This window comes from Mesoplodon bidens (genome assembly GCF_964165515.1).
Source record: "Mesoplodon bidens genome assembly, chromosome: 8".
Taxonomy (NCBI): Eukaryota; Metazoa; Chordata; class Mammalia; order Artiodactyla; family Ziphiidae; genus Mesoplodon; species Mesoplodon bidens.
Window position 1 is genome coordinate 69,115,962 of NC_138165.1, and position 17,680 is coordinate 69,133,641.

Genomic DNA, 17,680 nt, shown 5'->3' on the forward strand with positions numbered 1-17,680 from the left:
GGGAGTTGGTTTTATTGCAAGTGTGCCCTTCCTACCATCTCATTGTGGCTTCTTCGTTTTTGTGTGTAGGATATCTTTTTTGGTAGCTTCCAGTGTTTTTCTGTTGACGGTCATTCAGCAGTTGTGATTTTGGTGTTTGTTTTTGTGAGATGAGGTGAGCTCACGTCGCTCTACTCCACCATCTTGTCCTTGCTTCATAATTTCATAATATCTAATTCAGAAGGAAAAATAGGTGGCTTTGCCATGTCTAACTTGTGTTGTTTAGAGTTGGCCCTAATATAAAGAAAGACCGTCATTCTGTCCTACTCTTTGAGTTGTAAACGTGTGACCAAGTGACAAAGTCTGACACAGCCCAAGATGTGCAGGCTCATGATGTTTGAGGCAGGAGCACGTTTTGATATGCTTGTTTCCCTCAACAGTATAGATCAGAGTCAGTCAGTCAGAAGATATTTACTCCAAAGGGCCAGAGTAAATATTTTAGGCTTGCAAACCACACAGTCTCTGTCACAACTAAACTCTGCCAATAAAGCATGAAAGTAGCCATAGACAATATGTAACAAATGAGCACGCCTATGTTCAAATAAACTATATTTGAAAAAACAGGCAGCTAGAATTTGGCCCGAAGGCTATAGTTTGCTGAGCCCTGGTGTACATAAATAAATCAAAGGTAGCAAAAGTTTGTTGTCAGTTTTATAAAATTTGCCTGATCTTGAAAAGACATTTTCCTATTTCTAAATGCCATTTTTGAATGATTATCTTTTCTTTCCATTAAGATAAAGCTGTTGTTACCTTACATTTCCTCCAAGTGATGAAAGTGGTAAAGATTTGTTTCTACTTGCTACCTAATTGTACAGTAGTTTGCATTCTGTGACTTCAAAATGAAACTTCCCTTCTCTTGACAGATAAACACTATATGTGAAGACTGGTGAAAGGGAACATTGATTTCTGAAGTATCCTGGAGAGGAAAAGCACTGCTCAATATCAAGTGGACAAAGCTTGGTGTTTTCCAAAGATGCTGTTGAAGTAGTCTTTGCTACTGCTTTCCTTCACTCAGTCAAAGCTCTTCATAACATGGGCTGCATGAAATCAAAGCAAACTTTCCCACTTCCCACCACACTCGAGAGTGAGAAGAGGCATGAGAGTGAAGAAAACTTTACGCCTGAAGAGAGATTTCTACTCAGGATGCCTTCTCTAGTTAACATCAAAGAGGAAGTGAAGGAACCCCTAGGGCCTGAAATTGTGGTCTTTGAATTCGCACACCGCCTGTCCCAGGAGATCTTGAGTGATGCCTTGCAGCAGTGGGCTGGCAACCACCTCAAGTACTATGACATCCCATATATTGAGAGTGAGGGGCCTTGACGCTGTGTGTAGGATGATGACACTTTCTCAAACTGTGGATAAAGTTGGTGCTAGTTTAAATACATGAAACAGCAGCAAAAACTGGTGTGAATAAATACAAGTAACTCCATCTGGGTGTAAAGAAAAATATTTCGGTAGCCATCAAGAGTCTAAGGATACCTAAATGAAGTGTTTTAAGCAGTTCTACATTAACAGCAATTTCTATCTGCTTGGTCTTGGATTTTAGTCATTAAAGGGTTAAATGTAAGTCCTCTGGTGCCACAGTAATCAGCTGTGTCACACCACTTCCAGAGGCAACAATGCCATCACCAAAGAAATAAGAATTTTTAAAATTCTTTAAAATTAAAAAAAAATTCTTTAAGAATTTAAATTTATTTAAAACCCCTGTTTTCAAAATGGTCATTTTAAAGGCATTCCTTTAAAATAACTATTTGTCAATTTATACAAAAAAAAACAAGATATGAAAAGGATTTTCTTGAAATGCCTGGGTAAGGGAATTGCCTGGGCACTCAAGCCATAGCTGTTAACAGTGGGTCTTGTTTGCCAAAATCTTTTGAGTCAAGGATCCCTCCCCTTCTTAACACAAATGACCAAGCATTAGAAAGCAACCCATGTAGAAGAGGTCCACCATGAACCATGTCCTTAATAAGATAGTCACTTTTGTAGATGAAAAGCATAACAATCACCTTGAACCTCAGGGCCCTAACTAATCACACCTGTTCCTGGATGACCCAGACTTTGCATATAAGCATCTTAACAATATACAATTTACAAAATTCATGACAATGTTTATTGCATTGAATTAGGTAGCCCAGTGATATTACTATATAAGAAAACAAGCAGGAGTAGCTTTTATAAACAGCAATCCAGAAAACTGTAAAGTAACAGAAGCCCTAGTTGGCAAGGTGGAAAGAAGAACCTGGTCTCAGTGCTGCGTGTATGTTAAGCTTTACTGTCTCACAGATGCAAGGGGCTGGTACATGGGCAAGCACCATTCAGATTACTATGGGACCAGATTATGCATGAGAATTTATAGTTATTACAAAAGATCAAATACTCTTCCAAGGGGAGTACTCATGGATATTTTTAATGGTAACAAAGCCCATGGGGCATTTACAGCCATATACTATACTATTTTCATAAATTTGGCTACTTTTTTGGGAAGCCTTTTTTTTTTTTAATTACTGTTTAAGATCAATGCTAACAGAAAAATCAAGAAAGGGGGAAGAAGATACTAGAAGATGTAACTTGCAAGCAAATTGAGACTGAGTCTTTAGAAGTATCTTTTCATCAAGATTTGCCACACATTGAGTGTAACTGGAATAGGAATTATTTAAGCCCGTGCAATTAGATCCTTTTATTAAAATACAACAGACCCTTGTTATTGAAATCTAAAGAAAGGCAGAAAAAGGCTTGTGACCTCTCATGACATAAATGTGTATGACCTTATAAGCAGGCAGAATTGCTACCTCTGATTTTAGCAGTTATACTCTGAAACCCACAATCAAATAGACTGAATTCTCCAAGGTAAATTGGCAAAGAAAATTCTTTTGAAGTGAGTGGTGTGCCATTTTTCAGTTGCCTTTGGACAACTGGTCATTTAACTTTCACCTAATCCCAGGGTTTGTACTGTCCTGTTGTACTTATAATCTAGCAACTTTACAAAATAGAAAAACCACCACCCCTGTCTATACAAGGATCTGAAGTTACAAGGCTAAGAACAAAAAGTTTCCAAAAAGTGCAAAACGTATTTCCAGCTCATGAAGAAATATTTAAGTTTATGAGTGCTTATACTAATGACTCAGACAAAAGCCTAGATGTTGCCGTTTTTCATTCATTTTATATTTTACATCAGATACTTTTGCTGCAAGATCACTGCTGTTTAAATGATATAATTAAGTATATAAGATGATACATATTATGGTGAGAACACAAAGCCATATAAAAGCAGCGCATCACACTAAATTTTTCAGCATACATAGGGACATAGACTAGTAGGCTTTGATTATATCTAAATATTTTGATCTCAGGTTCCTCCTTTGCCCTGGGCCTCTATTTCCTAGGGGTGTAATACAGGCAGGCCTGCCAGACCCGTATCTAGCTGGAAGTCTAACCTCTGTTGCCACCCTCTCTGATACTATGGCAATAGGGTTTTGTCATTGAGCACCACCCCCTTGCCCCTGACTCACTTTAACAGTATAGTATCTTGTGACATACAGAGACTTACGGAGATGCATGCTGTATAATATGTCAAACCATGGACACGGAACTACAAAGGCTTGCATAATCAGTGAGTTAGTGGATAAACCAAGTTGGGGGCAGGCAGGAAAGAGCTGGATCAACAAATATACTGCGTATGATTGTTATCAAGATATAGTTTGGCCTAGATGACAAGATAAATGAGAACATCTTTGATACGATAATTCAACTTCTTACATACCTTCATCTTTAAATATTGGATTTACTTCATTTTGAAGGTCTTTCATGAACAAAGAGTAGAAGGGCTGCTTGAGAAGGAAGGAGACATATAAAACAGAAGACTGAAAGCATTATTAGCTACTGGAATGGGAAACATTTGTTCCAACTTAGATCACAAACACAGAAGAAATAAGAATAGTGGCCAAATTATAAGGGAAAAGAAAATGGGGAAAGAGGGCCCAAGAAACTCACGTCAGGCTCCAAAAACAAGTTTCCAATGTTTTCATCTGAGGGGAAGGACACAGTAGCCAAGTTCCGTTCCGTTCTTTACCACACTCACACGTGCCCAAACACTGAATCTTCTCCCTCAAGAACATCCAGTAGAGGGGCAAATGAGTGCCACCAGCATGACAAAGAACCTGCAGGGGGCAACTCTGGAAGCAGCAGATTAGCAGAGAGAAATGTGCCGATTCCTCATTTAAGAAAACTCACATAACCCCACACACGTGCTTCACTGCTCCCTTCCCAGTTCAGTGTCTTTTGAGGGCTAGTTATTACCTTTCAGTCACAGGCCTTTGACCTGGCAGTTCTCCACTTTCCATTGCCTTATCAGTTCTTTGCAAACTACCTATGGTTATTAGCACTTAAAGCACAATTTTGAAGGGGATAAAAATTATCTTAGTCCCAAAGGAATCATTTGTGTCAAACTGCCTTATAAGTATTAAAAAGAGACATGTTGAACGAATGAAGTAGCATGACACTCATATATCCTACTCAGTATCACTGGCATTGTATGAGATGGGGGAACTATACTTTTGTTATTATATAGTTTGAGAAATCAAAAGTTAGAGACAAATTATAAATAATCTCAAGAAACAGTAATTTAAAAACAAAGTTCTAACAAATAAATAGTTTGCTTAATCATAATGCCCCCATCCAGTATTTGTGTGACCAAACTGGACATGTCTTCCTTGGAGCAGTGGGCACAGGCTCAGATGTATTCCCTACATCTTACTTGGCAAAACTCAACTTTCGTTAGCAAATTCTCTTCACTGTAAGACTTAGCTATGAAATGGTATATTTTTTCCCAAATATTTTTGTGAAGACATTTTTCCTAACTGTTCAATAAAAGTCTAGTTGCAATTAACTAGTTATGTGTCCTTATTTAATTGAAGCAAGCAAATGCTTTTCACCATTGTGTGATTTCAAATTTTTTAACATAAAGGACATTAACATTTTCTGCATTTCTAGCAAATACAAAGAAAATAAAAGTCCATTTACACAAGTATTTTCTTAGATCATTCACATCCACATTTAGAAGCTTTAAGAATATAAATGTAAACATGTTCATTATCATGGCATCTTTTTTCCAAATATGTTCCTAATTTTGGGGGGAAGAAAAATGCTTCATGTTAAGTATATTGAGAACAGAAAATTTAAAGCAATTCCTTCTGGACTGCAATTTCCTCATCTATGAGAAGGGTGCAGGATATAATCTTTGATGTCTTTTTCGGTTCTGCCTCCTTTGCATTCTTTCACAAAACTAAAGTTCTCTTAGTTTCAGAGGGGTTTGGAATGAAGGAAAAATTATACCAAGCTATAAAGTAAATCATAAGCTGATCTTTAATTTAAAAATAATTCTTACCTAGACATTAATGTTCCAAGTCTGAAACATCCACAGTTGTGTACCTTAAAAAAAAACTTATTTTGTCAACAGTACCAATTACTGAAGGTACTTCTATTTTGAAAAGTCCTCTTGTTTTCAAGTCCTTTCTCCTGATTTGAACTGTGTAAGAACAAATTACTGTTATCACACAAAAGTCTGATGTAAATTGCAGAAGGCAGAGTGTCTCTATGTTAGAGATTAGAGTTTTCTAATGCCTCATTCTGCCAGATTAGCAAATACTCTAAACAACAAGAAATAATGCTTTTACTTTCCCCATAGGAAGAGATTCTGGTTAACTTCAGGAAAAGCCAAGGCTGAGTTGATAATACTGGAAAGACAACCTCATAATAACCTTTTCTCTTTGCCTGAGATTTCTATCATTATAAAAGGAACACTTCAGCTACAGAAACTCATAATTATTTTAAAGTAGATTTATATATGGAGAAAATTCTATGAAGTGTTAACACAGTATCCAAAAAAATTTCAGTTTTTATTTTTTATAACCTATACATAAGTTTACTTAATCAACATTAAAAACCAATACCCTAAGCCAAAACATAAAGTTCCCATTTCAATTAGATATACTAACTCAAGAATCTCTAAAGACCTTCAAATTTTCCCATCTTTTAAAATAGGGCTGGCAAAATTTTTCTGAAAAGGACCAGACAGTAAATATTTTAGGCTTTGCAGGCCTTACAATCTCTACTGCAACTACTCAAAGCAGCCACAGATATGTCAACAGATGAGTAAAGCCATGTTCCAATAAAGTTTTATTTATGGACAATGATATCTGAATTTCATGTAATTTTCACATGCCATGCAATATTGGTCTTTGATTTCTTTCTCCAACCATTTAAAAATGCAGAAACCATTCTTAGCTGAGGGATATATGAAAAAAAAAAAAAAAGGCAGCATGTTGGCTTTGGCCCATGTGCCATAGTTTGCCAACTCTGCTCCAAAATAATACTTTAAAAATCCAGTTTCTTCAAAATTTCAAATCATTACTTCCCAGAGATTTGAAGTGATTATTCAAAGCTTCATCAGTAACTTCTTTTAGATCAGCTGGTTTCCACTTCGGACTCTGGTCTTTATCTATTAAAACTGTCAAGTAAAGACATAGGAAACATTAGTATTATCTTTGGTATTACCAGATTTTAATTACTGAATTGACACAAACTACCTTGGACTAGGCATATTTTTCTATAGCACATCTTTTTCTGCAAAGTTGAGATTTTTGTATGTGTTCCTTTTTCTTTTTCCCCTTAAATTAAGCCCTCACAGAACTGGATGATGACCTCACCTGCTAAGCCTGATGTCTCTAGCTTGAATACAGTCTGCTGAACTAATCCAGTGGTTTAAGCCTTAGAACTTTTTTTTTCTTTTTCTAATAATATCATAAATGAAATCTCTCTTTAGCTCTTTATAAAAGAGCTAAAACCACAGTTGGTGTGGCTTAAAGGGAAGGCAGGAGAGGGGGGAGGGCCCAGATCTGTCTTCTAACCTCCTCCACATTGAACTGAGAGGAAAATTACTTGAGGTACAAGGAAAGGGACTTTATGCATAATTAAATGTGGGTACAACTGTTTTGCTGAATCTTCTAGCTCACACTGAATTAAAATACCAGACCACCTGCAGGTTATCATGAGAAGCTCTGCTTCTCTTATTTCAGTGTAGTCATCACTTGGTGTAGCCACATAGTATCCCCACAGGATTTTAAGTATGAGGCAATCAATCCATAACCTCCATTAAAAAGGGAGGAGAATGTCAATTTCCTGGTTGTGATAGTACACTACAGTTATACAAACGTTACCATTTGGGAAACTGGGGGGAGGGTATGCAGGATCTCTCCATATTATTTTTTACACTTCTTTTGAATCTACAATTATCTCAAAAAATTAAAAACGAAAAAGAGAACGGGGCTGTACCTAGTCTGGTTGTGGTAAGGAATTTCAGCCATGCTTAAAATGTGCGTAATTCTTGTGGGGACTTAAAAGTATTTAAACATACAAAGTCTACAGTGAACCTTAAAAAATGAGTTAATCACTAAAAGGCGAAATAGTTAAAGAAGCAATCTGGGAACCAAAGGCAGTAGGCTGCCTCAGAAGGTAGAGGGAAGGGGGCTTTATGCATAAGTAAGTGTGGATACTGGAGGTTTTCAAGGTTTGGCTGCCTAACTCTAGGATTCCAGTGTCAGATCAGTGGTGATACTGAACACTGATGTTATGATCCCTGCCAGTTTGAAAGTTTTACATTCCCTGGACAGAGTAAATAAAAACAATCCTGGAGCATTCTTTCTACAAGAATCTCTTCCCTAAAAGCCCTCTGGGTCAATGCTATCTACCTCCTTGACAGTACACTGAAGGTCAAATGCAAGAGAATATTAATCAAATTTGCATGTTATTTAATTTCAAACTAACAAAATTTTTATTCTAGCATAGATAAAACAAGTTCTTGCCATGCAGACAACTCAGGTTTTTCAGGTTTCATGAGGCACCCACTCAAATTCCAGTCGGTAGCTCTCTAGCTCTTCTGAGATAATCCTTTAAAAAATGTTTTTCTGTAAATTCTTCTAAAGGAAGAAGTTTATTCCAGATGTTAAAAGTAAGAATTTTTTTACAGCCATTCCCCTAATTTGATAGTTATTTCATCTAATTTGGTAACATACTTTATAATTAGCAAATTGTAGCAAACATTTGGTTATGTAAGAACATCTTAACAGTTTTACCCAGAATAGATACTGCTTTCTGAATAAAGAGGTTATGCTGAAAGATGAGGTTACATACTTTCTCTTCATTAAAAAGTAGCTTGATAAGCACCTGGGCTATGAATCAGAACTCTGATGCTGCTTGGTTTCAGCTCTTTTTCCTTAAAATAATTGACAGTATATCTAAAAAACAATACCTTTCTTTTCTAAGTTTAAGAAGGGCTGCTATAACATATAATGAATGAATACTTTAGCAACATAATCCAAGTAGCACACAGGTCCTCCTAAAATCAGAGGTCTAAGCTCTGATCCACATGCAGAAAGAATTTGCAAGGAATTAGTAGGATGAATGCATGTTTTCTATAAAACATATAGCCATTTCCTCTGTCTCAACTCCACATGTCCCCTAAAAGGATTTGTTTCTTTCTTATACTATATCATGCCAGAAATGAAGAGAATTCTACCACAGTGACCAGCGTTTATTGAAGCTTACAGCTCAGAGAGCATAACCTTTTATTCAGATAAAGTATGTCTAGAGTCTGTACTATATTAAAGTGATAAATAAAAACATAAGAAAATTAGATATGTAAAATACAAGCAGAGTGAAAGAACTCATTTTATACAACATAAATGACAGCTACTATTTATAGGCATATGGACTTATACATAAAAAGAAATGGTTGCAGATTTGCTAGGAACACAAAAAATCAACTACTTCACTTGCTTTTTCTTAATATTCTTACTTTGAAGATTATAAGCAAAAATAGAAATTAATAATAGTAGCAGATGTTACTAATTATGCCATATGTTTTTTTCTCAATGTCACTGTTTAACTGCTAGGTTCAGGCAAAGAGGTGGATGGTAGGGTCCAACACAGCTGGGATTTTAGAGGGGACTTCAGGCCTTTCTGCAGGAGAATAAACGTACCTTGCAAAGGCTTCAGCAGCAGAATGAATTTACAAACTCACACACTTAGCAGAGGGAGTCCATGTGACTGTAGGAGCAGGATTACCTCTTATATATACATTAGGGAGCGGTGGCCACATTATTGGAATTTTTTAAACAATACTGGTTTCAAAGACTGGTCTTCCCTCATATGCCAGTTGGTAATATTTTTAAAAAATACAAACTTTGCAATTTTTATAAAAGTTTGATTTTCACTAATCAAACAACCATCATCTTTTTTTTTTTAACAGTATCTGCTCAAAAATCCTATTTCCATAATAGCCAGGAAGGAAACAACTGTCACTTACCTGCCCTAACACCTTCATGAAAGTCATGGCCTCTCTGAAAGAAAATCAAGATTAAATGCGGAATTTCTGGGCATCTTCATTCCTGATCATCTCCTCTCTTCCAGCCACTTTAGCCCCCACTCCGTGGCCACACCCTGAGCCACGACATTCAGAGACTGGACCACCTCTGAGAACCCACTCTGATCACCTCCTCCTATTCTTATTTGTTCAAATATCTCCACTGCTACAAATCCCTGATTTAACTGAGCTCCGCTGATCTATGCGACTTTCTCACCATTTGTTCTGGCTTCACTCTGCTCTTCATCCAGCCCAGTTTCCCCAGTTCATTAATGCGGTCATTTTTTTTTTCTTGAAAATGCCCTTATCTCCCTCAAGCCTTTCCCCTGGCCCTTTATTCTATCTTGGCAAAATCTCAGCACCAGCTGAACCCTACTATTTACCTCTGCCTGTGTTCGAGCAGCTAAAATCTTACTGCAGAAAAATCATACTACTGTGACTGGCTTCGTTTAAAATTCATGATCACAAATCTCAAACAGGCATGGAAAACTGCCTCACGATCCATGTTCTCTCCCCCACTGCAAGGTAATGACTTCAACTGTCTTCTGTCCCCTCAACCTCTCCCCCTAGCAAGTTCTACTCTTTACACTATGTTCTCCAGCTAATGAGTTAACCTTCTACTTTATTTTAAAAAAAGAAAAAAAGACGCCCTAAGACAGAACATTCTCTTCTTCCCACTAAAACATCTGCAGCCCAACTACAGCCATCTGTACATGCCTTCCCTTTCCCGTCTAAGGAGGAAGGGACCCACCCCTGCCAAAGGCCAATCCTCCCCTGCCTTCCCATTCATATGCCCTCTTCTCAAGGACTAAGCCTGAGAAGGTCACCTGTCTCTCTTTTCCTGCCATCATCAATGTAGGCAGTATAACTTAGTGGTTGAGTGCATGCAGTTCAAATGTCCTGGGTTCGCCTCCTGGCTCTACTACACAGTAACTATGTGACCTTGGGCTAGTCATTTCTCTAACTCCCAGTTTCCTTATATGAAATGGTAATATCAACACATCTATCCTAAGATTATCTTAATCCACATTCCAGCACAGCATCTGACACATAGTAAGTGTTCAGTAAATGTTAACTATTATTAGTATCATCGACATAATCCTTTTTCCCAATTGGCTCATTCCCAATCATTTACAAACATGTTCTAGTATCTTCCAAAGGAAATCTCACTTAATTCCACAGTCCCAGCTTCTACCCTATTTCTGTTTCAAGAAGAAAGCATTGTGAACACAGTCTTCAATTCTTCACATCCCATTTACTCACTTCCCCTCCAGCTTACCACACTGCAACTTCTGCCTCAACACACCACTGAGATGGCTTGCCAAAATCACCTGTAACTTCAGTATTGCCAAACGCAAAGCATGCCTTCATCCTCGTCTGCTAGAGGCTGTGGCAGTGTTCCCTCCTCCTTGAAACACTCCTCTCCTGCTTTCATGACACCACGCTCTCCTGGTTCTCCCACCTCTGTCCATTTTCTCTTCCACTGCTCATTCTCCTATATGATCTTATCCACTCTAAACTCAACACATCAGTGCCTGAGTGATCAGTTCTGTTAAAAATAAGATCCTGTCCCTCCTCTGCTCAAAAAACATCCAGTGCCTTCCCATTTTACTCAGAACAAAAGCCAAAGTCTTATAAAGACCTCCACGGCCATGTATGCTCTGCACAGCCCTTCCCTACGCTGTCCGCTCTGACCTCCTTTCTCTCTCACTCACCGACCACCCCTGTCCCACTCCATCAGCAAGGCCCCCCTGCAGTTCCTAGAATAGAAAGGCCACCCCTCACCTCAGAGCTCTGTACGTCAGGGGCCCTCCAGATAGGTGCATGGCTCGCTCCCACACTTCTTTCAGGTTTTCACTCAAAGCACATCATCTCAGTGAGGTCTTCTCTGGTCTTCGTATCTACAAGTTCAACTCCTATGCCCCTGTATTCCATACCCTCCTTCCCGATTTACTTGTACTCCTTAGCACCTGTAATAATATACTACATACATATTTTACAAATTTATCTGTTTATAGTCTATCTCCCCCACTATAAAGTAAGTTCCAGGAGGGCAGGGATGTCTCTGTTTTGTTTACCTATGTATTAGTGCCTAGCACATGGTAAGCACTCTTATTTGTTAAGTAAATAAATAAACCTCCAAAGTGTTCTTTTTACTTGGTGTAGTGTCTCTCAGACTTAAATCTCTAACCCACACCTCTAAGCTCCAGCTCCTAAATGTGTTCTTTACTTCATATCCATCAAGGCCTATCAATTCTATCACCTACATTTGTCTGAAATCCATTTACTTCTCTCCACTGCCACTCTAGTCTACGCCACTACTATTCTGCACCTGGATTACCGCAGTAAACTCATGTCTGATCTCTACATCCACTCTGAATCCCCTCCCCAACCCCATGATCATTCAGTAGCAATAATTACCTTCCTAAAACCAAATCACCCCCTGCTGAAACCCAGGAGGCTTTCAACATTCCCATTTCTCACCCTTCAGGTCACTGATGAGCTAACATCTCAAAGATGTCTTCCTGGACCTACTTATTTAAAGGTTTCCCTTTGCTTCCCCCATTCCCTCTTGTCCTCACATCATTCTATCACCAACCCTGTAGGTTTTCCTCTGGAGCACTTACCACAATTTGTAATTCTTTTACTTATTTTGTTTACTTGTTCTTTATAGTCTCAGGAGGCTATAAATCCCATGAGAACAAGGACATACAACAGCATAATACTTAGCACAGTGCCTGGCACATAGCTAAACATATTTGCTGAGAGAATGAAGGAAGGAGGGACTCAATCAATCCAGGCAGTACACTAAATGTACAGTGAAAAGCAGGGACTGGGTGAAGTGTACCGGGTAGGGGTCAGGAGCGTGACCATCTGGTTTCACACGCCATGTCTCTGCCACTTAACAGCTGCACCACCTTAGGCAGGTTACTTTTCTATGCCACTGTTTCCTCATCTGTAAAGTGGAAGCAATAATAGTTCCTGCCTTCTACAGATAGTGTAATATTTAACTGAGAGAATGCACGTAAAGTGCCTAGCATAGTACCTACTCATAATAAACAGAAGACCTCAGCTGCCATTTACATCCTATGGAGTGACCTCAATATATGACTAATAGAGCTTAATTTATGGTTGGATGAACTATTTTGAATATCTTCACTATTTCAGGACATCGAAGACCGTTAGCTATGTCTGCTTTCTAGTTAGTAAACATAATATTTCCTTTAGGCCATGAGCGTATTAATCTAAGGATCCTCTACACATAACACAAAAGAGATAATTCTGCTTTAAAAGAGTTTATCTGGGGACTCCCCTGGTTGTCCACCGGGTAAGACTCCGCGCTCCCAATGCAGGGGGCCTGTGTCTGATCCCTAGTGAAGGAACTAGATCCCACGTGCATGCTGCAACTGAAGAGTTTGCATGCCACAACTGAGAGTCCACATGCTGCAACTAATAAGTCTGCATGCCACAACTAAAAGATCCCACATGCCACAACAAAGACCCGGCACAGCCTAAATAAATTAATTAATTAAAAAAAATTTTTTTAAAGAGTTTATCTGGGGGGCTTCCCTGGTGGCACAGTGGTTGAGAGTCCGCCTGCTGATGCAGAGGACGGGGGTTCGTGCCCTGGTCCAGAAGGATCCCACGTGCCGCGGAGCGGCTGGGCCCGTGAGCCATGGCTGCTGAGCCTGCGCGTCCGGAGCCTGTGCTCCACAACAGGAGAGGCCGCAGCAGTGAGAGGCCCGCGTACCGCAAAAAAAAAAAAAAAAAAAAAAGGGTTTATCTGGAAGAATAAATTACTATGACTCTGAAATATGTCATGAAATCAATAATATTCTATGTGATTATTGCCTATTTTAAGTGTATCTATAATGGTATTTTCAATGCTAATCTATTAATTAAAACATATAATAGACTAATAACTTCCCTTTGTGCATTTAGAGAATTTATGCTTCTTGCCCAAGGTCAGAGACTATGCCTGAAAAATGGTTAAAATTTCTATTCTGAATTTCACTTGAGGTTAGAGTCCTTCTTACAATTACATGCAAAGGTAACGGCTGTTTCATAAAGGCTTATTAACAATCTGTGACCAATATTCCCACGTGCCTTAAGCTAACTGGCCTGTTGTATTTTCATAGAGTAGATTTATAGATAGTTTCCATTTTCTTGTTTATAAATTTTCTATATTTTACATGTTCTACAATGAACATATATGACTTTCATAACTAGAAAATGACAATACTTTAAAGAAAAATTCTTACCATACAAGCTTGACTCAGCCGATATTCCATAGTTAATACTTCCGGCAAGGTCTTGGAAGACCCCTCCATGAGTTGCCTTAGTGTGATCTTTAGGGATGTTGGAGACATTTTATTAATTACCTATTAGAGAAAAAATTTACTAGTTTTAGCCCAATAGTTCCTTTACTGCTTATAATAAACTAGCTGAGTTTTGATATAATCATATTAAAATTTGCTCCTTAACAATACTTTCATACAACAAAGTCCCATAAAAATAAAATTATGCCTTAGCCTAATCCTGCCAAAGCACCAAACAAAAATTTCTAATCCAGTACAACAAAACAGATCATTCTACAAGTGGAATAAATCCTATACCCATAACTGAAGTAATAAAGTACATCTACATTTTGTAGCCTGCCTGACATAAATTATCATCTCGACTATGTAATAAGCAAGCAGTGATTATGCCTAAATAAAACTAATACACATCTCACAAAGCACTAATGTATCAGAGGACAGACATTTCACTTTATAATATAAAGAAAGTGAAAGAGCAGAAATACAGTAGCTCCTCCTTCCCACTTTGTAACTCTAGAAAAGTGTCTTAACTGAACTATAGTCTTCACGTAAAAATAAATCCACTTACCTTGGAAGTAAAGAGAGAGACAATAATTCAAGGTATTGTGACATGGTCTTCTCTAGTACTTAAATATTTGATAAAATAAGAAATATAGGCCTGACTCCTTGGCTACAATGCTACGCCACTTCCTTTTGAATTTAAAGATGCTATTACTGATATTCCAATACATGTGTATGGCTGTGAATACAACAGCTGCTGCAGGAGGTCCCATTACATGTGTATAAATCTGAGGCTTGCCCTTTCCTTTTTTTTTTTTTTTTTGCCCTTTCCTTTATAATTGCAATATATAGTTTTCAGGCATGTTGTTGAGCGACTGTCTCAAAGGCATGAATTTCACTTTTTGAGTTCAAAGAACTCCCCACATCAAGATTCCAGGTTCTTTGTATCATCCTCAAATCGGGCAACAGATTCAGAGAACAGACTGAGTGGGTAGGGCAATATCTTACCAAGCAGTTGCCAGAGCTTAAATAGATGACTACTGTACAGGAAAAGTTGAGGGAAGATTAGTACCCTACCTACAGCCACAATGCTGAAGAGAAGATGAGAAGGAGAGAGAAACAATTAAGTCTTTTATGAATCTAGTTCATATTCACAGGAACTCATGCTTCTGCCCTCAGTGCTGTATGGACATGATCCCATTCAATGCCCCATGTTCTCACCCTTCTGGTTGCAGGCCACAAGGATGATGGCACCCTGCAGCAGTCCGCATACTGTACTGGGGGCCCATCCTTTCCATAGGCAAGTAGGTAATGGGTCCATTTTATTGCCAAACCCAGTAGTTTTCTCTGGTCAGAGCAATGCTCATGTTATCACAATGAAGATCTAGAAGGACTTCATTCACAATGCTAAAAGGTGTACTTAAGGGAGGGACACAGCTACCTTCTATCTTTTCTAGTCTGCAAAAACAATGAAGCTACAATTCCCTTTCCAACAGGGCTGCGGTGTGCAAGCTCACAATTATGTACCTCACTCAGGACTATTGTCATGATTAACTGCCTATGTCCTCAATTCTTAGTTTGGTACTTTATGTGCCATCTAGACACAAAACTCTGTCTCTCGCTATACTTCCTCACCTGGCTACCAATTAATTTCATAAGAAAGGCCACTTAAGGTCCCCAGTTGTCTGTGCTTGTGCCATATACACAAACTAGAAAAAAAAATGGGAAGAAAATTTCATTTAAAAAGCTCCGGGCTTCCCTGGTGGCGCAGTGGTTGAGAGTCCGCCTGCCAATGCAGGGGACGCAGGTTCGTGCCCCGGTCCGGGAAGATCCCACATGCCACGGAGCATCTGGGCCCGTGAGCCATGGCCGCTGAGCCTGCGCGTCCGGAGCCTGTGCTCCGCAACGGGAGAGGCCACAACAGTGAGAGGCCCGCGTACCGCAAAAATAAATAAATAAATAAATAAATAATAAAAAATAAAAAAAAATAAAAAAAATAAAAAAAATAAAAAGCTCCATTGGTTCAGACATTTCATGAAATATGAAAAGATGTTTTCATAAGACAGATATAATAGAAGAAGAAACTGTAGTCTCCAACCGCTCAATATGCTGGCACTTCAGCACAGAGGCTAAGGTTTTGGACTCTAGAGTGAGACAGCTCTGAGGTGGAACCTCAGCTCCACTACCTCCTACATGATTGACCTTAGCTTCCTCATTTGTGAAATGAAGATAATAAACATTACCCACCTCATAAATAGCATGGCAATACAGGATAGTGCAATGTGTCAGAAAGCAAGCAAATCAGAGAAGGGAAGGAACATTTATTGAGCACATCTTCCTTAGCTCTCAGGCAAGTATGTTCACACATATGCACATTTTACAAATGAGGAAACCAGACTCATGAATTTGTCCAAGGTCACACAGAGCAGGAATCCAAACCTAAGCCAGCCAACTCCAAAGCCTACTTCCTCATACTATATGAGGCTATAAAAGTAGTCAAGAAGGTCAAAGGCTGAATAAACGTCAAAAAGAACAAAGATGGAGGAGAGGACATTGTGTCAGGTGAAGAAGTGAATAAAAACTTGTTTGTGGGGACTTCCCTGGTGGCGCAGTGGTTAAGAATCTTCCTGCCAATGCAGGGGACATGGGTTCGAGCCCTGGTCCGGGAAGATCCCACATGCTGCGGAGCAACTAAGCCCGTGAGCCACAACTGCTAAGCCTGCACTCTAGAGCCCGCGAGCCACAACTACTGAAGCCCACGAGCCACAACTACTGAAGCCCACGCGCCTAGAGCCCATGCTCCGCAACAGGAGAAGCCACTGCAACAAAGAGGAGCCCCCGCTCTCAGCAACTAGAGAAAGCCCGCGCAGCAGCGAAGACCCAATGCAGCCAAAAATAAATTAAAAATAAATAAATAAATTTATTTATTTATTTAAAGAAAAACTTGTTTGTGTAATTTCAATGGCAAAGAGGAAGACAAAGTCAGGAGAGTAGCTTGAGGAAAAACAGAGTCAAGGGAAGGCTTTTTTGTAAGGGTAGGAAAGCTTTGAAAATGATAGAAGAAAATATGCCACTAACTCAAGGTAAAATTGAAGATACTGAAAGAGGGAGATGGCTGATGCAATTAGTTCCTAGAGTAGGCAGAAAAGGATGAAATAAGACCACAGATGGGGACGTTTCCCTTGACAAGGAAGTGGGACATATTAGAGCAGTGGTCCCCAACCCTTTTGGCACCAGGGACTGGTTTCGTGGAAGACAATTTTTCCACGACGGGGTTGGGGGGATGTTCAGGAGGTAACGCCAGGGATGGGGGGCGACGGAAGGTGGCAGATGAAGCTTCGCTGGCTTGCCCGCCGCTCACCTCCTGCTGTGCGGTTCCTAACAGGCTGAGGACTGGTACCAGTCTGCGGCCCAGGGCTTTGGGACCCCCGTGTTAGAGGAATCAAAGAAGGGATGATAGAAGAGCATTAAAGGAGCTAACAGCTTCATTCATGATAAAGGGAACACAGACTGTTTTGGAAATTTTGATAATGATTAGGACCTTGGATCTTCAGCTAAGCCAGAAATGTGTATGGATACAACCCTGCGCCCACCCATACAACTAACTGAATGGACACATTTCTGCGTATTAGAGGAACACTGGTCAGTGTTCTAACCAATTTATCTGACCCTTTAAAGATTAGCTGTCTCCTGTATATCAAATAGCCAACTTCTTTTTTCCTTTATTTTTATCAAATGATTCACATTCTCATCTCAATTCAACAATATTACTGAGCATTTATTATGCATTAGACACTTCAGGAGAGACAATAATCAACAGCACACGGTCCTGCACTCAAAGCATTATGAGCACTATAATCACTGCCTTTTGGGTAAGAATCCTAGGAACCCTTCTTTTGGTTAA

The 17,680-nt window shown here is 39.2% G+C and overlaps 2 protein-coding genes across 3 annotated transcripts in view; one reads left to right on the forward strand and one right to left on the reverse strand.

Annotated features, from left to right (window-relative positions):
- Nucleotides 1-953: 953 nt before the first annotated feature.
- Nucleotides 954-1,465, forward strand: LOC308621543 (small membrane A-kinase anchor protein). Its single transcript, XM_081242173.1, has one exon. The coding sequence runs from the start codon at nucleotides 1,072-1,074 to the stop codon at nucleotides 1,357-1,359; it is 288 nt and encodes a 95-aa protein (XP_081098299.1). The 5' UTR covers nucleotides 954-1,071; the 3' UTR covers nucleotides 1,360-1,465.
- A 4,730-nt stretch (nucleotides 1,466-6,195) lies between these two features.
- The window catches only part of HIBCH (3-hydroxyisobutyryl-CoA hydrolase), a 92,282-nt gene continuing 80,797 nt past the window's right edge, over nucleotides 6,196-17,680 (reverse strand). The window contains exons 12-14 of one of the 2 annotated variants that reach the window (XM_081241912.1): nucleotides 13,720-13,839; nucleotides 9,401-9,434; nucleotides 6,196-6,544 (exon numbers count right to left, since the gene is read on the reverse strand). In XM_081241912.1, coding sequence (XP_081098038.1) covers nucleotides 6,429-6,544; nucleotides 9,401-9,434; nucleotides 13,720-13,839 — 270 coding nt within the window. In that variant the 3' untranslated portion in view covers nucleotides 6,196-6,428. The remainder of the gene's footprint in view (nucleotides 6,545-9,400; nucleotides 9,435-13,719; nucleotides 13,840-17,680) is intronic. The other variant, XM_081241913.1, reaches the window with a different exon arrangement.

Coding starts and splice junctions, on each gene's coding strand:
- LOC308621543 (XM_081242173.1), top strand. CDS start 1,072: ATGGGCTGCATGAAATCAAAGCAAACTTTCCCACTTCCCACCACACTC.